Source organism: Arvicanthis niloticus, chromosome 7 (assembly GCF_011762505.2).
Source record: "Arvicanthis niloticus isolate mArvNil1 chromosome 7, mArvNil1.pat.X, whole genome shotgun sequence".
Classification (NCBI taxonomy): domain Eukaryota; kingdom Metazoa; phylum Chordata; class Mammalia; order Rodentia; family Muridae; genus Arvicanthis; species Arvicanthis niloticus.
Window position 1 is genome coordinate 85,609,427 of NC_047664.1, and position 18,921 is coordinate 85,628,347.

Sequence of the window (18,921 nt, forward strand, 5' to 3'; positions counted from 1 at the left end):
GTATAATATTCATTTGGAAACTTCTGCATTTCAAAGCATTTATGATTTTTGGATTTTCACATCAGGGAAATACTTTCTTTTGTGAAAAGTATGGAGTCCCAGATTATAGGAATCCAGTGTGAAAAACAGATGACACGTTCCTGTGGCTGTATCAGTATTCTCCTCAATATACTAAAACGTACAGAAAGAACTGTTTATGTGTACTCCAAGTTATAAAGAAGTTGTTCTATAGGTTGAAATGCTAACACATGTCTGCTAATTTAATATTAGTGATAAATTTCTGTCGTCATCTATACCATCTCTGAAAGACCATGAAGAAATGAAAATGAAGCCTTACTCTGTTCTTCAAAACAACCTTCTAAGATTTCCAGCATGTTCTGGCCTTGCTTTGTATGAATGTTGGGTGCTCTGATAAAAAAGAAAAAGGAAATATATCATTTCTGTAAGATGTTTGTTACTCATATTACTGTCTGCTTGAAAATGTTAACCTTAAATAAGAAAAACATCTCTACAATTGAACACAAGACACTTGATTGTCTAAGAGCCCATCAAACGCATCCTACCTGTATGTAATAAAGAGAGTAATTATCTACTCAAAGCTGAATATCTGTATCTAAAATTGGTTCAGACAATTGCTATATTTCAATAACAATTCCTGTTTTTGAAGAAACTGAATTGGTCTGAATGTTTTGCTTTTGTTTTGGAAACTGAACCCAGGACCTCAGTCATTATAGGCAATCTGTCTACCACTGAGCTGCAGTTACAGGCACACTTGCTTCTTTAATGAAGCCTTTACAGACACCAGTCTCAATAGCTCCAAGTAACCTATCTTCTCTGCAACTTTTCAAGTGCACTCTGTATTCAATAGTATTAATTTTTAATTAATTAGCAATTTATGAATGAATAGAAATAGATTAAATTAAATGTTGTATTGATTTAATATTACTCATGTTTTTCTGGTTCTATGCATACCCATTCATGTGTTTATGTTAGAAATGACTAATACCTTTTCCCAACTTTACTGTTTGTCTGCCTAGACTTGTCTCAGTCTTCCAAATCCCCAGTATCCACATCCACCTTAGCATAAATCTTGGGACTCTCCATGATCCTGACTATCGTCCAGATATATTAAATGCAATGATTGATTTCTGTGGAAGCTTAAAACTAAAATTAAAGCTGGGCAGTGGTGGCGCACACCTTTTATCCCAGCACTTGGGAGGCAGAAGCCAGCCTGGTCTACAGAGTGAGCTCGAGGACAGCCAGAGCTGCACAGAGAAACCTGTCTGGAAAAATAAATAATAATAACAACGATGAAATATAAATCAAAATTAACTGTCATGAAGTGTCTGGAAAATATTTTGCAAGGAACCACATACTACTAGGGCATCCCAAATCCCTCACTAATGTGGACTCCCTTCCCCAGCAATGATGTAATTGTGACTTTGTCTTTAAAACAGTGTACCTACCCCGGGAGCTTGGTCACCATGATGTAACTGCGGCTGTGTCTTTAAAACAGTGTACATACCCCGGGAGCTTGGTCACCAAGAGACTTTTCAGAGGCAAGAGTCTGCTTATTGTGTGGCCATTAAAAAGACGTAAAACTTTTAACTGGTTTAATCAACATGCTTGTCAGAAACTGTCTTGCGTGGATCATTTCAGTTTCCTTGTGTGTGTTACTCTGCCCAATGTATTACTACCTCTGGAGGTTCAGAGACAGGACACTGAATGGTTCAGTAACCATAAAAACCCTGTATTGCCCTTTCAGGAATATGCCCACTTCTTCCTGCCTTTACTCTTCAGCACACCCTGTCGCTCCTAACCCATGTCCAGCAATTATGTCTTTCATTTCTAAATTTCTGTCATTAAAGAGATAAACATACATAGAAATGGAACTGTGTAGTGAGAAATGTTTCGCACTGACTCTTTTACTCAGTATACTTCTCTAGGAAGTAAGACAAGCTACTGCATGAATGAACTTGTTCATTTCAATTATTGCTGAATAATATTCTACGATATGAATATATCACAGTTTAACCACTTCCCTGAAGGACATTTGGATTTCAGTCAGTGTAATTCAGATATATACCTCTAAAAGGATTGACAAACTTTTGTTTAAAATTACTCTAAATTTTTAAATGTTTCTTTAATTATTAATGTTAATTAATAATTAGTTATTAATTAATATTAATATCAAAAATGAAAATTTTATATAATTTCTTACACGGCTAGCTGTACTTCAAATTAATAGCTAAATTACATATAAGACTTTTATAATATAAACTAACTTAAACATAAACTTTATTAACCAATTATAAGTAATATTTTGTCCATACATCTTTCAAACAAGAATGAAAGTTCTTTACAGTCCAAACTTATTGAAATAAATAACTTTATTAATATTACCATTCAGTGCTGTTAATAATTCAGTGTTCAATGCTTCTTGTTCATCATTCTATGTAATTTTTCTAACTTCCACTAAGTTACACAACTTGTGTTAATATTTCTCTCTTATATAAAATATTTAAAAGACCAAACAATCAGTGGGCATAGAAATTAATCAGTCCAAGGTAACAACTATTTTATCTTCAAATCAAAAATATGTCACTGTAAAAGTTCAAGTATAAACATGTTACCTGGAAGGCCGGCAAAACCTTCTGTGGTAGTTCTTTAAATGATCCTGAAAGAAAAGTTTACCAACTTTTAAAACTATAATCAAATACAACTCATCTACAAAATAATTCCAGTACAATACAGAATTAATAAGAGAACATATTTTTCATATACTCATTTAACAAGTATCTGTTAACTGTCCATTATAATGTTATAAAGAATTCTAGAGGCAGGCCAGATGGCTAGTAAGGAGCTTGTCACCCACAATCCAAGCTTTGATCCTTGAAACCCAAGTTCAGGTGAAAAAAAAAAAAAAAAAAAAAAAATATATATATATATATATATATATATTAATATTACACTGACTGAAACTACATTTTCTGAAAGATGGAAAATGGAGTAAGCATGATAAATAATGAAATCATGATAAATAATGAAATCAAACAAAACCAGTAGCAACCTAAAGTAAGATCAGAACAATATCCTCAATGAAGGAGACTTATCTGCCCAAGAAAAAGCCACAGAGATGCAGGACAAAGACCTTGAGATAATACAGAAGGGTAAGACAAGCCAACGGCAATGGTACGATTCCCAGGCACCAAGGGCACTCATCTGTAATTCCAGAACTTGTGGAGACTCACCTTTGATATCAGTATGGGCTGTGCAAAATAGTGAGACTCTGTCTTAATAGAAGTAGGTAGGTGAGATTCATTTTTTTAAAGCATTGTATAAATTGATGGCACACCAGGGTACGGTGAAGGGGAAAATTCTTATTATAGGTATGACTTAGAACACCCAGAGACCTCTGAAGAGTCCAGAGGACAGAGAAAAAAAGTGGACTGAACATGGCCAGCAGACTGGACCTGGACAAGGATATCTGCAAGGGAGTGAGAACAGCCAGGGATGGAGAATAGAGGAAACAGGGATCAGGAGCAGAGCAAGAGATAGAGAAAAGCAGCGAATAGCAAGGTTAGAAGGAGGATGAGTATCTGAGGGAGGGAAGCATTTGAGATGGAAGGAGTTTAGGACAGAAAAGGGAGTAAGAAGGGACACTGAAATGAAACAGATACTTGTGATGCTAAGAGAACCTGGATGCCAGCATAAGCTTTGCTATGCAAATAACCACCACAGATGTGTCCTTTCTGCCACAGGGAAATAACTGGAAGCAGAGAACCAGCTCTAGAAGTTTCTGAGGAATGCTGGCTTTTAATCTAACCACCAGAAATCCTGCTATGGTCCAGGCTGGGCTCATTTCTGGATATCTGGACTGCCTTTTGGAGTTTGAAGAATTGGAGTTTCCTTTGGAGCTAACAAGGATATTCATAAGACAGATTCCCTATAGCTGCACATCTCGCAAATAGTATTCTGATGTCTAAGAATAGAATATGACCAACAACTGTATATTACTAGACATTTAAATCTCTAAAACAGAAAAGGAAAATCAAGACATAAATTTTTAAAATGTAAGATGTCCCACAAGAAAATTTAATGCCAAAGACAAAAATAGAAAAAAAAATTAAAAATAAGAAAACTAATGCCTTCAAAAGATGTCTGAAATGCACAACTCTTAAAACTAAAATGGAGCTTGCCATGATGCCCTGTGAAAGAGGATTTTAAGTTTGAGATCAGCCTGGGCCACATAGCAAAACCCTTTCCCTAAAACAAGTAATAAAAATCAAAGGTTGTATAGTACCAACACTAAGCAGAGAGCAAGAATTCTTAATAAAAAAATTACCTAAAATTAAGACAATTTTAAAACTGAAGCTAAATGTACTCCACCAATAAAAGGCAAGAACTGTGAATAATAGGAAACATAAGACCCTTCTGCCCATCGCCTGGGCCCTGTGGCTGGAACACCCAGCTAGCCTGCTCCCATGTGGACACTGTACCTGGAGACATCCTAGAGGAGTCACTACACTCAGAGCAGCGGATACCTAGCTGGTCTGTTACCGTGGAGACACCATATCCTGAGACATCTTAGAGGAGCCACTGTACTCAGAACAGCTGGAGCTCAGGATCACAGGATCACAGAGATATCTGGACCCTGAGGAGTTCTGACACAAGCAAGATATTTGGAAAGGCAGGCTCCAGTCAGAGACAGTGAGTGCACGTAGCTCTAGAGTTAACCAGATGGCAAAAGGCAAGCTCAAGAACATAAGCCACAGAAACCAAAGGTACTTCGCATCATCAGAACCCAGTTCTCCCAACATAGCAAGCCCTGGACACACTATCACACCAGAAAAGCAGGATTCAGAATTAAAACCACTTCTCATGATGATGATAGAGGACTTTAAGAAGGTCATAAATAACACTGTCAGAGAATTTGAGGAGAACACAGGTAGACAGGTAGAAGCCCTTAAAGAGAAAACATAAAAATCCTTAAAGAATTGCAAGAAAACACAACCAAACAGGTGAAGGAATTAAACAAAACCATCCAGGATCTAAAACTGGAAGTAGAAACAATAAAGAAATCTCAAAGGGAGAATACCCTGGAGATAGAAAACCTAGAAAAAAGATCAGGAGTCATAGACACAAGTATCACCAACAGAATACAAGAGATAGAAGAGAGAATCTCATGTGCAGAAGATACCATGGAAAACATTGACACAACTGTCAAAGGAAATGCAAAAAGCTACTAATCTAAAACATCCAGGAAATCCAGGACACAGTGAGGAGACCAAACCTAAGGATAATAGGTATAGATGAGGGTGAAGATTCCCAACTTAAAGGGACAGTAAATATCTTCAACAAAATTATAGAGGAAAATTTTCCTAAGCTACAGAAAGAGATGTCCATAAATATACAAGAAGCCTACAGAACTCCAAATAGACTAGACCAGAAAAGAAATACCTCCCATCACATAATAATCAAAACACCAAGTGCACAAAACAAAGAATACTAAATGCAGTAAGGGAAAAAGGCCAAGTAACATATAAAGGCAGACCTAACAGAACTACACCAGACTTCTCACCAGATACTATAAGAGCCAGAAGATCCTGGACCAATATCATACAGACCCTAAGAGAACACAAATGCCAGCCCAGACTACTATACCCAGCAAAACTGTCAATCATTATTGATGGAGAAACCAAAATATTCCACGACAAATCCAAATTTACACAGTATCACAACATAAATCCAGCACTTCAAAGGATAATTGGTGGAAAACTCCAACACAAGGAGGGAAACTACAACCTAGAAAAAGCAAGAAAGCAAGAAAGTAATCTTCCAAAAACCGTAAAAGAACATATCTCCACTGCCAATAGCAAAAATAACAGGAAACAACACTCATTTTTCCTTAATATTTCTTAATATCAATGGACTCAATTCTCCAATAAAAAGAAATAGACTATCAGACTGGATACATAAACAGGACCCAGATTTTTGCTGCATACAGAAAACGCACCTTTGTGAAAAAGACAGATACCACCTCAGAGTAAAAGAATGGAAAACAATCTTGCAAGCAAATGGTCCCAAGAAACAAGCTGGAGTAGCAATTCTAATATCAAATGAAATTGATTTTCAACCAAAAGTAATCAAAAAAAGATAAGGAAGGACACTTTATACTCATCAAAGGAAAAAAATGTACCAAGATGAACTCTCAATTCTGAACATCTACACCCCAAATGCAAGGACACCCACATACATAAAAGAAACTTTACTAAAGCTCAAATCATACATTGTACCTCACACAATAATAGTGGGAGATTTCAACACCCCACTCTCAGCAATGGACAGATCATGTAAACAGAAACTAAACAGAGACACAATGAAACTAACAGAAGTTATGAACCAATTGGACTTAACTGACATCTATAGAACATTCCATCCTAAAACAAAAGAATATACCTTCTTCTCAGCACCTCATGGTACCTTCTCCAAAATAGACCATATAATTGGTCACAAAACAAGCCTCAACAGATACAAAAAGACTGAAATAATCCCTTGCACCCTATCAGACCACCATGGACTAAGACTCGTCTTTAATATGGACAAAAACAATGGAAAGCCCACATACACGTGGAAACTGAACAACGCTCTACTCAATGATGACTTGGTCAAGGAAGAAATAAAGAAAGAAATTAAAGACTTTCTGGGATTTAATGAAAATGAGGACACAAAATATCAAAACTTGTGGGACTCCATGAAATCAGTACTAAGAGGAAAACTCATAGCTCTAAGTGCCCACAAAAAGAAACCGGAAAGAGCATACACTAACAACTTGACAGCAAACCTGAAAGCGTTAGAACAAAAAGAAGCTAATATACCCAAGAGGAGTAGACGGCAGGAAATAATAAAACTCACAGCTGAAATCAACCAAGTTGAAACAGAAAGAACTATACAAAATATCAACAAAACCAGGAGCTGGTTCTTCGAGAAAATCAACAAGATAGATAAACCCTTAGCCAGACTAACCAAAGGGCACAGAGACAGTATTCAAATTAATAAAATCAGAACTGAAAAGGGAGACATAACAACAGAAATTGAGGAAATTAAAAAAATCATCAGATGCTACTACAAAGGTCTATACTCAACAAAATTAGAAAATCTGGATGAAATGAACAATTTTCTAGACAGATACCAAGTATCAAAATTAAATCAGGAGCAGATAAACCATCTAAACAGCCACATAACCCCTGAAGTAATAGAAGCAGACATTAAAAGTCTCCCCACCAAAAAAGTCCGGGACCAGATGGTTTTAGTGCAGAATTTTATCAGACCTTCAAGGAAGATCTAATACCAATTCTCTCCAAACTGTTCCACAGAATAGAAACAGAAGGAACAATACCCAATTTGTTCTATGAAGCTACAATTATGCTCATACCTAAACCTCACAAAGACCCAACAAAGAAAGAGAACTACAAACCAATCTCTCTTATGAATATTGATGCAAAAATACTCAATAAAATTCTCAAAAACTGAATCCAAGAACGCATCAAAACAATCATCCATCATGATCAAGTAGGCTTTATCCCAGGAATGCAGGGATGGTTCAATATTGGGAAATCCATCAATGTAATCCACTACATAAACAAACTCAAAAAAAAAAAAATGATCATCTCACTAGATGCTGAGAAAGCATTTGACAAAATTCAACATCCCTTCATGGTAAAAGTCTTAGAAAGATCAGGAATTCAAGGCCCATACCTAAACACAGTAAAAGCAATATACTAAAAAGCATAGTAAAAGCAAACCAGTAGCCAACATCAAACTAAATGGAGAGAAACTGGAAGCAATCCCACTAAGATCTGGGACTAGACAAGGCTGCCCACTCTCACCGTACCTATTCAATATAGTACTGGAAGTCCTAGCTAGAGCAATTAGACAACAAAAGGAAGTCAACGGGATACAAATAGGAAAGGAAGAAGTCAAAATTTCACTATTTGCAGATGATATAATAGTATACTTAAGTGACCATAAAACTTCCACCAGACAACTCCTAAACCTGATAAACAACTTCAGCAAAGTGACTGGATATAAAATCAACTCAAACAAATCAGTAGCCTTCCTCTACTCAAACGATAAACAGTCTGAGAAAGAAATTAGGGAAATGACACCCTTCACAATAGTCACAAATAATATAAAATATCTTGGAGTGAATCTAACCAAGCAAGTGAAAGATCTGTATGACAAGAATTTCAAGTCTATGAAGAAAGAAATCAAAGATCTCAGAAGATGGAAAGATGCCCCATGCTCCTGGATTGGCAGGATTAATTTAGTAAAAAACGGCCATCTTGCCAAAAGCAATCTACAGATTCAATGCAATCTCCATCAAAATTCCAAATCAATTCTTCATAGAAATAGAAAGAGCAATTTGCAAATTCACTTGGAATAACAAAAAACCCAGGACAGCAAAAACTATTCTCAACAATAAAAGAACTTCTAGAGGAATCACCATCCCTGACCTCAAACCGTACTACACAGCAATAGTGATTAAAAACTGCATGGTATTGGTACAGAGACAGGCAGGAAGATCAATGGAATAGAATTGAAGATCCAGAAATGAACCCACATACCTATGATCACCTGATCTTTGACAAAGGAGCTAAAACCATCCAGTGGAAAAAGGACAGCATTTTCAACAATTGGTGCTGGTTCAACTGGAGGTCAGCATGTGGAAGAACACAAATCAACCCATTCTAATCTCCTTGTAAAATGCTCAAGTCCAAGTGGATAAAGGACCTTCACATAAAACAGATACACTGAAACTCATAGAAGAGAAGTTGGGGAAGACCCTTGAATACCTAGGCACAGGGGAAAAGTTCCTGAACCGAACACCAATGGCTTATGCTCTAAAATCAAGAATTGACAAATGGGACCTCATCAAATTGAAAAGCTTCTGTAAGGCAAAGGACACTGTCAACAAGACAAAACGGCAACCAACAGATTGGGAAAAGATCTTTACCAATCCTATATCTATCTGATAGAGAGCTAATATCTAATATATACAAAGAACTCAAGAAATTAGACTCCAGACAACCAAATAACTCTATTAAAAATGGGGTACAGAGCTAAACAAAGAATTCTCAACTGAGGAAACTCGAATGCCTGAGAAACACCTTAAGAAATGCTCAACATCCTTAGTCATCAGGGAAATGCAAATCAAAACAACACTGAGATACCACCTCACACCAGTCAGAATGGCTAAGATCAAAAACTCAGGTGATAGTAGATGCTGTCGAGGATGTGGAGAAAGAGGAACACTCCTCCATTGTTGGTGGCATTACAAGCTGGTACAACCACTCTGGAAATCAGTCTGGAGGTCCCTCACAAGATTGGACATAGCACTACCTGAGGACCCAGCTATACCACTCCTGGGCATATACCCAGAAGATGTTCCAACATATAACAAGGACATATGCTCCACTATGTTCATAGCAGCCTTATTTATAATAGCCAGAAGCTGGAAAGAACCCAGATGCCCTTCAACAGAGGAATGGATACAAAAAATGTGTTACATTTACACAACGGTGTATTACTCAGCTATTAAAAATAATGAATTTGAGAAATTCTTATGTAAATAAATGGAACTAGAAATTATCATCCTGAGTGAGCTGACCCAATCACAAAAGAACACACATGGTATTTACTCACTGATAAGCTGATATTAGCCCATAAACTTGAAATAGCCAAGATTCAACTAAGAGACCACATGAAGTTCATGAAGAAGGAAGACCCAGTGTGGATGCCTTGGTCCTACTTAGAAGCAGTAACAAAATACTCAAAGGAGTAAATATGGAGACAAAGTGTGGGTGGGACAGAAACTGAAGGAGGGGCCATCTGGAGACCATCCTACCTAGGTATCCATCCCATGTGCAGTCACCAAAGTTAGACACTGATGTGGATGTCAGGAAGTGCATGAAGACAAGAGCCTGTCTTGATATAGCTGTCTCCTTAGAGGTCTGCCAGAGTCTGAAGCATTCAGAGGCAGATGCTCACAGCTAACCACTGATCTGATCAAGGGTTTACCAATGGAGAAGTTAGAGAGGAGCTGAAAGGGTTTGTGGCCCCATGAGGAGAACAATAATACCAACCAACTAGAGCTCCCCAGGATCTAAACCACCAGCCTGAAAGCACATAGGGAGGGACCCATGACTCCATCTGCACATATACGGGAGGATGGCCTCATCGGCCATAGGTGGGAGAGGAGATTCTTGGTCCCATGAAGGCTGAACACGGAGTGAGGGGGGAATTTCAGAGTGGGGAGGGGGGAGTGGGGGGTAGGTGGGGCAGATCCTCATAGAAGCATGAGGACGGGGGGGGGGGGGGGAATGGGGTAAGGGGATAAAATCTGAAATGTAAATATAATATCCAATAAAAAAACAGGGGGAAAAAAAAGAAACATAAGAGAGTAAAATGGTGATGTGCCCTCTGACACATCCAACAGTAAAGCTACAAAAGAAACCTTCAAGTTAAAGATTCTGTAGTGAGATGATGTAGCACACTCTTAAAAATGGAAACACTATCAATATCAGTTGTTCACTTAGCCCCACTTTTATTTAACCAAATGATATACAAGAAATAGCAAAATATGCTATTTGCTCTAAGCTAATTTTCATGTTGACTACATCAGTCCTAAAAGCCACAGTTTCTAAAGAGAAGTTCAGTTTTCTTTCATTTTAGTTAGAAATCAGGAATGAATTCAGTGTCACATGTGCTCACTGTCTAAGGAAAGCTGCAGTCGGTTCTCCAGCCTCTAAGACAAGGGAGAGATGTGTGTGAAAGCTGCAGTCTATTCTCCAGCCTCTGAGACAAGGGAGAGATGTGTGTGAAAGCTGCAGTCGGTTCTCCAGCCTCTGAGACAAGGGAGAGATGTGTGTGAAAGCTGCAGTCTATTCTCCAGCCTCTAAGACAAGGGAGCGATGTGTGTGCACCTGTATTTCTCTGTATCTCCCTATAATTGCGATCTAAAATCACAGATCTATGGATTCTTTTCTTTTCTCCATTCTTTTCTTTCATCCATCTCCTCCAAAGTATGAAAGAACGTGTGATCATCCTCCAGGCTGACTAACGGTATCCCTATGGACCTCACTGAGCACACATCCCAGACTCCTATCAGCTAAGGCAGTTTTCCCAGACACATCTTCCACACCCTACTTCTGCTCAGTCTCTCTCCTAGTTCCAAGCCACTGTCCTGTAAAGACACCCTGTGGCATCACCAGGATTCCAACTCACCATGCTCAGCAGCCACCAGTGTGAGCTATTGCTCACTGTGCTTGGCCAACTGTCCTGCATGGATGCTCTTCTCATGCCATACCAGATTGCTTCTCACAGACACACTCACTGCTCCCTAACTGGATTCGCCCCTCACCAAGAAGTCTCCTATGCAAATTACTTCTATTTCCATATGTGAGCTCCTGTGACTGCGTAAGCTGTCCCCTAGCACATGGAAACTACACTGTCAGCTGGTCTATCCTGTCAATACTACTCATGCCTGCTCCTACATACCAGCTTTTGAGTCACTACAGATTCACATCAACAGGGATGCCCACGCTGTTTGGTTTCACTTAGTATTATTCATACTGAATTGCTTAGAGAAGGAAAAAATACAAAGTAAATTTTGGATGGAACTAGAAAATATCATCTTGAGTGAGGTAACTCAGACTCAAAAGAACATGCATGGTATATACTCACTAATAAGTGAATATTAGAAAAAAAAAGTACAGAATACCCAGGATACAAGCCACATACAAGCCACAGAACTCAAAAAGGTCAACAAGCCAAATAGCCCAAGTGAGGACACCTCAGTCCCACTTGGGAGGGAGAAGAAAGCAATCACAGGAGTGGGGAGGCCTGGGTGGGAAAGGGGATAGGGAGAGGAAGAGGGGAACATGATCAGGTATTGGGGGTAGAAGGGAGAAACAGGACTTAAACCCTGAGAGTCAATAGAAAGAATCCTATAGTCAAAACTTGCAGGCAGAATTGTTCCTATCTGAAAGAACTGCAAGAACAAAACTGGAGAAGAGCCTGAGGAAAAGAAGGTCCAGAGACAGACCCAAATTGGGATCCAACTCAAGGGGATGCCTCAAGGCCTGACACTATTACTGAGGCTATGGTATGCTCACAAAAAGGGGCACATCATGAATGCCCTCCAAAAGACGCAACAAGCAGCTGAAAGAGTCAGATGCAAATACTTACATCCAACCAGTGGACAGAAGCTACAGACTCCTGTGGTTGAATTAGGGAAAAGCTGCAGGAAGCTAAGGAGGAGGGTAACCCTGAAGGAGGACCTGCAGTCTCAACTAACCTGGACCCCGGGATCCCTCAGACACTGAATGAACGACCAGGCAGCAAACACCAGCTGATATGAGGCCCCCAACACATATACAGCAGACAAACATATACACATATACTGCCTGGTCTGGACTCAGTCAGAGCAGATGTATCTTACCCTCAAGAAACTGGAGGCCCCAGGGAGTGGGGAGCTCTGGTAGGGTGGAGACAGGGGTTAGGAGTGGGAGGGAGATGTATGGGATATGGAAGAGTCAGAGGGTAGACCGGGAAGGGGAGAAAATCTATACAAAAAAAAAGAAAGAAAGAAAGAAAGAAAGAAAGAAAGAAAGAAAGAAAGAAAGAAAGAAAGAAAGAAAGAAAGAAAGAAAGAAAGAAAAGATGAAATAAAATAAAAAAAAAAAAATATATGAAGGGCCATGGAGGTAGATGGATGGTCCAGTGGGTAAGCGCACTATCCAGTCAATCTGAGTTGGATTCCCAGAATCCATGTAAAAGGTGAAAAACCACCTAGCCAATAAACACAGATCCACAGCCCCACTCCCTTCCTCACAACTATGAAAAATAGGACTTCATGAAACTGAGAAGCTTCTGCATGGCTAAAGACATCATCAATAGGACAAAATGACAGCCCACAGGATGGGAAAAGATCTTCACCAACCCTACAGCTGACAGAGGGCTAATATCCAAAATATTTAAAGAACTTGAAAAATTAGACACCAACAAACCAAATAATCCAATTAAAAAAAAATAAGGAACAGAATTAAACAGAGAATTCTCAACAGAAAAATCTCTTTCTTTTTTTTTTTTTTTTTGTTTTGTTTTTTATTTTGTTTTGTTTTTTTCGAGACAGGGTTTCTCTGTGTAGCCCTGGGCCCTGGACATCCGGGAACTCACTTTGTAGACCAGGCTGGCCTTGAACTCAGAAATCCACCTGTCTCTGCCTCCCAAGTGCTGGGATTAAAGGTGTGAGCCACCACTGCCTGGCCGGAGAAATCTTGTAATGGCCAAGTAGCACTAAAGAAATTTTCAATGTCATTAATCATCAGGGAAATGCAAATCAAAACAATTCTGAGATTCCACCTCACACCAATCAGAATGGCTAAGGTCAAAAACTCAAGAGATGCTGGTGAGGATGTGGAGAAAGAGGAACACTCCTCCATTGCTGGTGAGATTCCAAAACTATTACAATCACTCTGGAAATCAATTTGGTGGTTTCTCAGAAAACTGGGAATAATTCTACTCCAAGACCCAGCTATATATGCAACTCCTGAGTGTATACCCAAATGATGCCCTACCATACCACAAGGACACTTGCTCAACTCTGCCCATACCAGCTTTACTCATAATATCCAGAAACCGGCAACAACCTTGATGTTCCTCAACTGAAGAATGGATATAGAAAATGGGTGCATCTACACAACGGAATACTACTCAGCTATTAAAAACAAGGACATAATGAAATTTACAAGCAAATGGATGGAACTAGAAAATATCATCTTAAGTGAGGTAATTTAGACCCAGAAAGACAAGCATGGTATAGACTCATACATGAACATTAGCCATAAAGTATAAGATAACCATGCTACAATCCACAGACCAAAGAAACTAAGTAATAAAGAGTGCCCAAGGGAGGAGATGTGACTCACTCAGAGGGAAAATACTATAGAGGTGGATGGAGGCAAGGCAGTGGGTGGGGGAGGAAAGGGGGAGGAGAACAGGGATGGGGGTCCGGTGTGAGACAGGGGAGGCTGCAGAGGGCTGGGAAAGAGAACAGAAATAGGTAGGGGACATCTCTGTCTGGGACTAGCTAGAGACCTTGGGTCGGGGGTGGGGGGACACAACACTCCCTGGAGTCTATGGGGGTGACTCTAGCTGAGACTCCTAGCAGTAGTGTATATGGAGACTGAAGTGGCCACCTTCTATAGCCAGGCAGGCAGGACCCCCAGTGAAATGATAAGGACATCACCGCACCCACAAAACCTTCTGAAACTTGCCCTGCCTACAAGATGTGCAGAGATAAAGATGGAGCGATGGAGGAGAAACTGAGGGAACAGTATACCAATGACTGGCCCGACGTGAGATCCACCCTATTTGAGAGAGACAACCCTGACAGTATTAGTGATGCCCTGCTATGCTTGCCAACAGGAACCTAGCATAACTGTCTCCTGAGAGGCTTCATCCAGCAACAGATGGAAACAGATGCAGAGACCACAGCCAAACATCAGGCAGAGCTCAGGGTCTATTGTGTAAAAAGAAAGAGGAGGAGGGGAAAATGGTGTTGGTCAAGGACACTACAAGAAGACCTAAAGAGTAGAGTCAACTAACTTGGGTCCACAGGGGCTCACTGACACTGATCCACTGACAAGAGTGTGGGGCTGGATCTAGGTGGATCTAGGACCCCTGCACATTGTAGGTGTGCAGCTTGTTCTTCATGGGAGTCTCCTAATAATTAGAGCTGGGGCTGTCTCTGACTCTGTTGCCTGCCACTGGATCCACTTCCCCTAGCTGGACTGGCCTCAGTGGGAGAGGATGTAGTCCTGCTTCCACTTGACATCCAATCGAGGGATGATACCCAAGTGGTGAGGTCTTCCCCTTCTCTGAAGGGCCTACAACCAGGATGTAAAGTGAATAAATAAATTAATCAATTAAAAAAAAAAACATAAAGAAACAGGGTAAAGATTTTGTCTTAAGATAATTTCTCTTCTTTCCAGTGTTTCTCTACTAAACTATGTGCCATAGTAGCACACAAAAGTGGTGCCAGGGACAGAGTTCATCAGCTGGTAGAGTCTTTTCCTAGCATTCTAGAATATCTGAGTCAGATCCCAGAACCCATAAACATGAGGTGGTAGTAAACTTTTAATCCCAGCATTTACAAAGAATGGACAGGAGAATTTAAGGCCAGCCTGGGAAACATGAGACCCGGTCTCAAAAACACTAGGCAGAGGTTGTGTGCCAAAAGCTGGACATGGTGATCTACTAGACCCATAACCCCACTGTGTGGAAGGTGGATGAAGAAGTTCAAAGTCATCCTTGCCTGCACAGTGAGTTCTTGTTCAAAGCCATCCTGGGTTACAAGAGACACTGTCCCAAAACCAAACAATAACAACAACAACAATGCCAGATAAATAAGACAAAAAATTAAATAAAAATTCTTAAAGGCCCATATCTTTATAAAATATTTAAAGAGCAAAAGATGGAATCTACTTTATAGGGACCAAACTAAAGAAAAGAGATACCTAACAATTTGGCTTTATTGAGAATTTTCTTTTAGTGTCAAGATTAAATTTAGGACACAAATTCAGAAAAACACTCTACAGCACTATATGACAGACTCATAGCAGTAATATCTTTACAATAGTCCCACTATTATTTATTTGGTGGAAACATTTAAAGCAAATACTCAGGTCTCTTTCTGATATTCATCAATGTGAAGCAGTTTAAATAAAACCCAATCCTAAGATTGTGAAATCACACAAGCTTCCAGACCCTAATTTATAAAACTTCTAATTTCAGTAAAATTGAAGGATCACAAATCTGCACACTGCAACATTTTTGAAAGATAAGCCCGTGTACAATGCTCCCTCTTCCTCTGCTAAGCAGGAAAACTTTTAGGGGAAAATAGGTCCCCTGCTCATGAATACTGAGAACCTACTAGAATGTCAGTGACTTAGGCACACTTAAAAGCAGGTGGTCACCAAGACAAATACGGCTCCTTAACTTTGACTTCAAATTTAAAAAATATTTACTTGAAAGGGCAAACTGCCAACTTCAATTTACCATTCAATGGATGTCAACTTAAGTTTCTTCCACTATGATACTATACTTCTCAAAACAAAACAAAACAAAACAAAAAAAAACAAAAAAAAAAAAAAAAAACTGTGTAACAGTTTTGGCCTATACATACCCACTAAGTGCCCTGGAGCACTCCTCATCTTCCCATCCTCCCCATCCTCCTCATCCTCCCCATCCTCTCCATCCTCCCCATCCTCTCCATCCTCCCCATCCTCCCCATCTCTCCATCCTCCCCATCCTCCCATCCTCTCCATCCTCCCCATCCTCCCCATCCTCCCCATCCCAACTCCAAGCCTACTCTGGCAAAAACAAAAGTCCCTTTGGATATGACAAAATATGTCTAAGGTAAAAAATTACCTTGAAAATCCTTGTATATAAAAATATCTGAGAACAGTCTCCAGCTCATCCCTGCATTTAACTTTTAAATAGACAACACACAGATGTCAGAAGCACAAAGCTCTAAACAGCTGCAGGGTTTTAACTGGTATATGATAACGTACAGTGGGTATTTGTTAAGTTTTGTTCTTTATGGTTTTAATGTTTCTTTTCTCTGATCACGTGCAATGTAAATACATGATTTTGCAGAATACACACTACACTGTCTTTTCATACATGTTCAAGAACATACACACACACACAACACTACATAATAGAAGCCATCAATGAAGATTTTCTTTAGGGCGGAAATAAGGCATAGTAATCATACAAAACTTGGAATGAATATCAAGTGTGTCAAGAAACATAAATAAAGTGGCAAGTTATGATCCACGTTAAACATTCAAAGTTAAACACCTTTTAAAATATGGTTGCCTTGTGTATAAAGCTTTATCATTAACAGGTGTTCCATAAATATTAGAATCTTGACATAAAATAGTATTTCGACACATAAAGAACAGAGGATTTGGCTTTGTTTTGATGGAGAAATTAATACTCGAGGTTTTCCAGACCATCAAAGCTGATCTGTACAATATTCATGAGTATTTGGAAGACTGAAGAAAACGGGAAAAGACTGAAACTGGAACAATGCCATCAAAGGAAAAAGCGGGCACGGATGAGATTACGACGTGAAATAGTAACAGTCCAGTTACGTCCGCTACCGGTACACAATCACACCTGATTTGTTTACCTGTGCAGCTTTCAATCCACCCCAGCCGAGGCCCACCGCACCCTGACGGGCAGGACTAGGCACCCGCACCATCCCACCCCTCCGCACCCCTCAAAGCCGCACGCAGCCCCCGCCCCGCCCCGACAAGCGGGACACAGCACCTGCCCCGCGTCCCGACCGCTCGAGCACAGGGCGACCGACCCATCGCGCGGGCCCGACCCAGACCCGCACTTACCAGATGGAACGAGGCCATGGTTCCGGCACACTAGGCCCGACGGAGGCCTGAGAGGGAAATCCAAGCAGGCCAGGGTTCCCGGAGGGTTAAAAGTCGCCCAGCTAGTGTCAGACTGCGGACCAAGGCTTCCCAAGACCCGCCAACCCGCACTTTAGACTCAGCCCTAAATAAACAGCAGGGACCGACCTAGAGGGAAAAAAAAAAAATTCAAACGAGCCACGCATGCGCACAAGCCCAGCTCAGCCACTACAACACCGGCCGTTACTGCGTGGTTTTTTTTTTTTTTTTAAACAGTCCCGCCCTTGGTCCCGCCTACTCGCCTGTTACTCACCTATCAACCTGCCTTTCTCAGTTCGCCCCGCCTCCCGCCGCGCTCATTGCCTTTCTGCTGTGGTACCACCCTCCCACCCATCGCCCCGCCTCTCGCCCGTAGCCACGCCTCCTGCCCGACGCCCCGCCTCTCATCCGTCGCAAGTCCCCTCGCCCGTCCTCCATTGGTTCGCTGGTCGCCGGGCCTCTCGCTGGTCGACTCGCCTTGGCTCTGGTGAGCGCTCCTGCTTTCTTCAGCCAACTTGCTGCGTCTACGGCTGCCTGTATTTAGAAAGCAGGTATTGAGCACCACCTGTGCTCCTGGAGATAAATGTATAATACGCCCCAACAGTTATATTACGGACTAATACGTTATACTAAAAAGGATTAGAGGTAGAAATTGCAGGCGTTTTGAGCAGATTACACTACGCAGATTCATCAGATGCAACCTGCCCATCTACACATTATCTCTGAAAATAATAATGTCTTCGATCTTTTTTTCAAGCATTTAGAAATTATTTCTGAAGCATCATTGCAAACAAGATGATTGGCGTAAAGTATATATGCGTATCAGTGGAACGAACATAGTTTTTTTTTTTTTTTTTTCAAGAGAATGTAGCTGCTTCTGTCTTACGGGAAAATTAAGGTTATGGCCTCGACTGAAAAACAAGAAAAATACACCGATGTGTATTTTGTCCTGTCCATGTGACTCTAGGTGACCAGACAAGTCACCTAGGGTCACGTGGTCGCAGCCTGTAGCTGATCTATTTCCTAAGGAGAGAGACTGCCATAAATAAATAAATAAATAAATAAGGTCTGGATTAAGTAAATAAATCTTTTTTATGGTAAATTATTTTAGAATGAGGGCTTTCATATGAGCTAAATGTGATTGTGGTGACGCTTCCCGTCAGATCCGCCAGAGAGCAGCAGAGGCGCTGCAAACCATTACTTATTAATCCTATTCTCCAATGCAGAATCCAGACAACCTGTAAATTGTACAACAGCTACGACTAGACAAATCTCAAAGAGGGGTCAGCTGATCCTGGCAGCTGAAACAGATGCTATCTCCTGAGTTAAAAATAATTTTGAGACTGTTGTCCTCAATTGCAACACTGCACTTTGTGGGAATTTTGAA

The 18,921-nt window shown here is 40.3% G+C and overlaps 1 protein-coding gene across 4 annotated transcripts in view; it reads right to left on the reverse strand.

Annotated features, from left to right (window-relative positions):
- Positions 1-17,710, reverse strand: part of Cenpc (centromere protein C) — a 64,083-nt gene extending 46,373 nt beyond the window's left edge. For 3 of the 4 annotated variants that reach the window (XM_076938723.1, XM_076938724.1, XM_034508225.2), the window contains exons 1-3: positions 17,478-17,709; positions 2,634-2,677; positions 338-408 (exon numbers count right to left, since the gene is read on the reverse strand). In XM_076938723.1, coding sequence (XP_076794838.1) covers positions 338-408; positions 2,634-2,677; positions 17,478-17,495 — 133 coding nt within the window. In that variant the 5' untranslated portion in view covers positions 17,496-17,709. Of the gene's footprint in view, positions 1-337; positions 409-2,633; positions 2,678-17,477 lie in introns of all 4 variants that reach the window. The other variant, XM_076938722.1, reaches the window with a different exon arrangement.
- Positions 17,711-18,921: the final 1,211 nt, after the last annotated feature.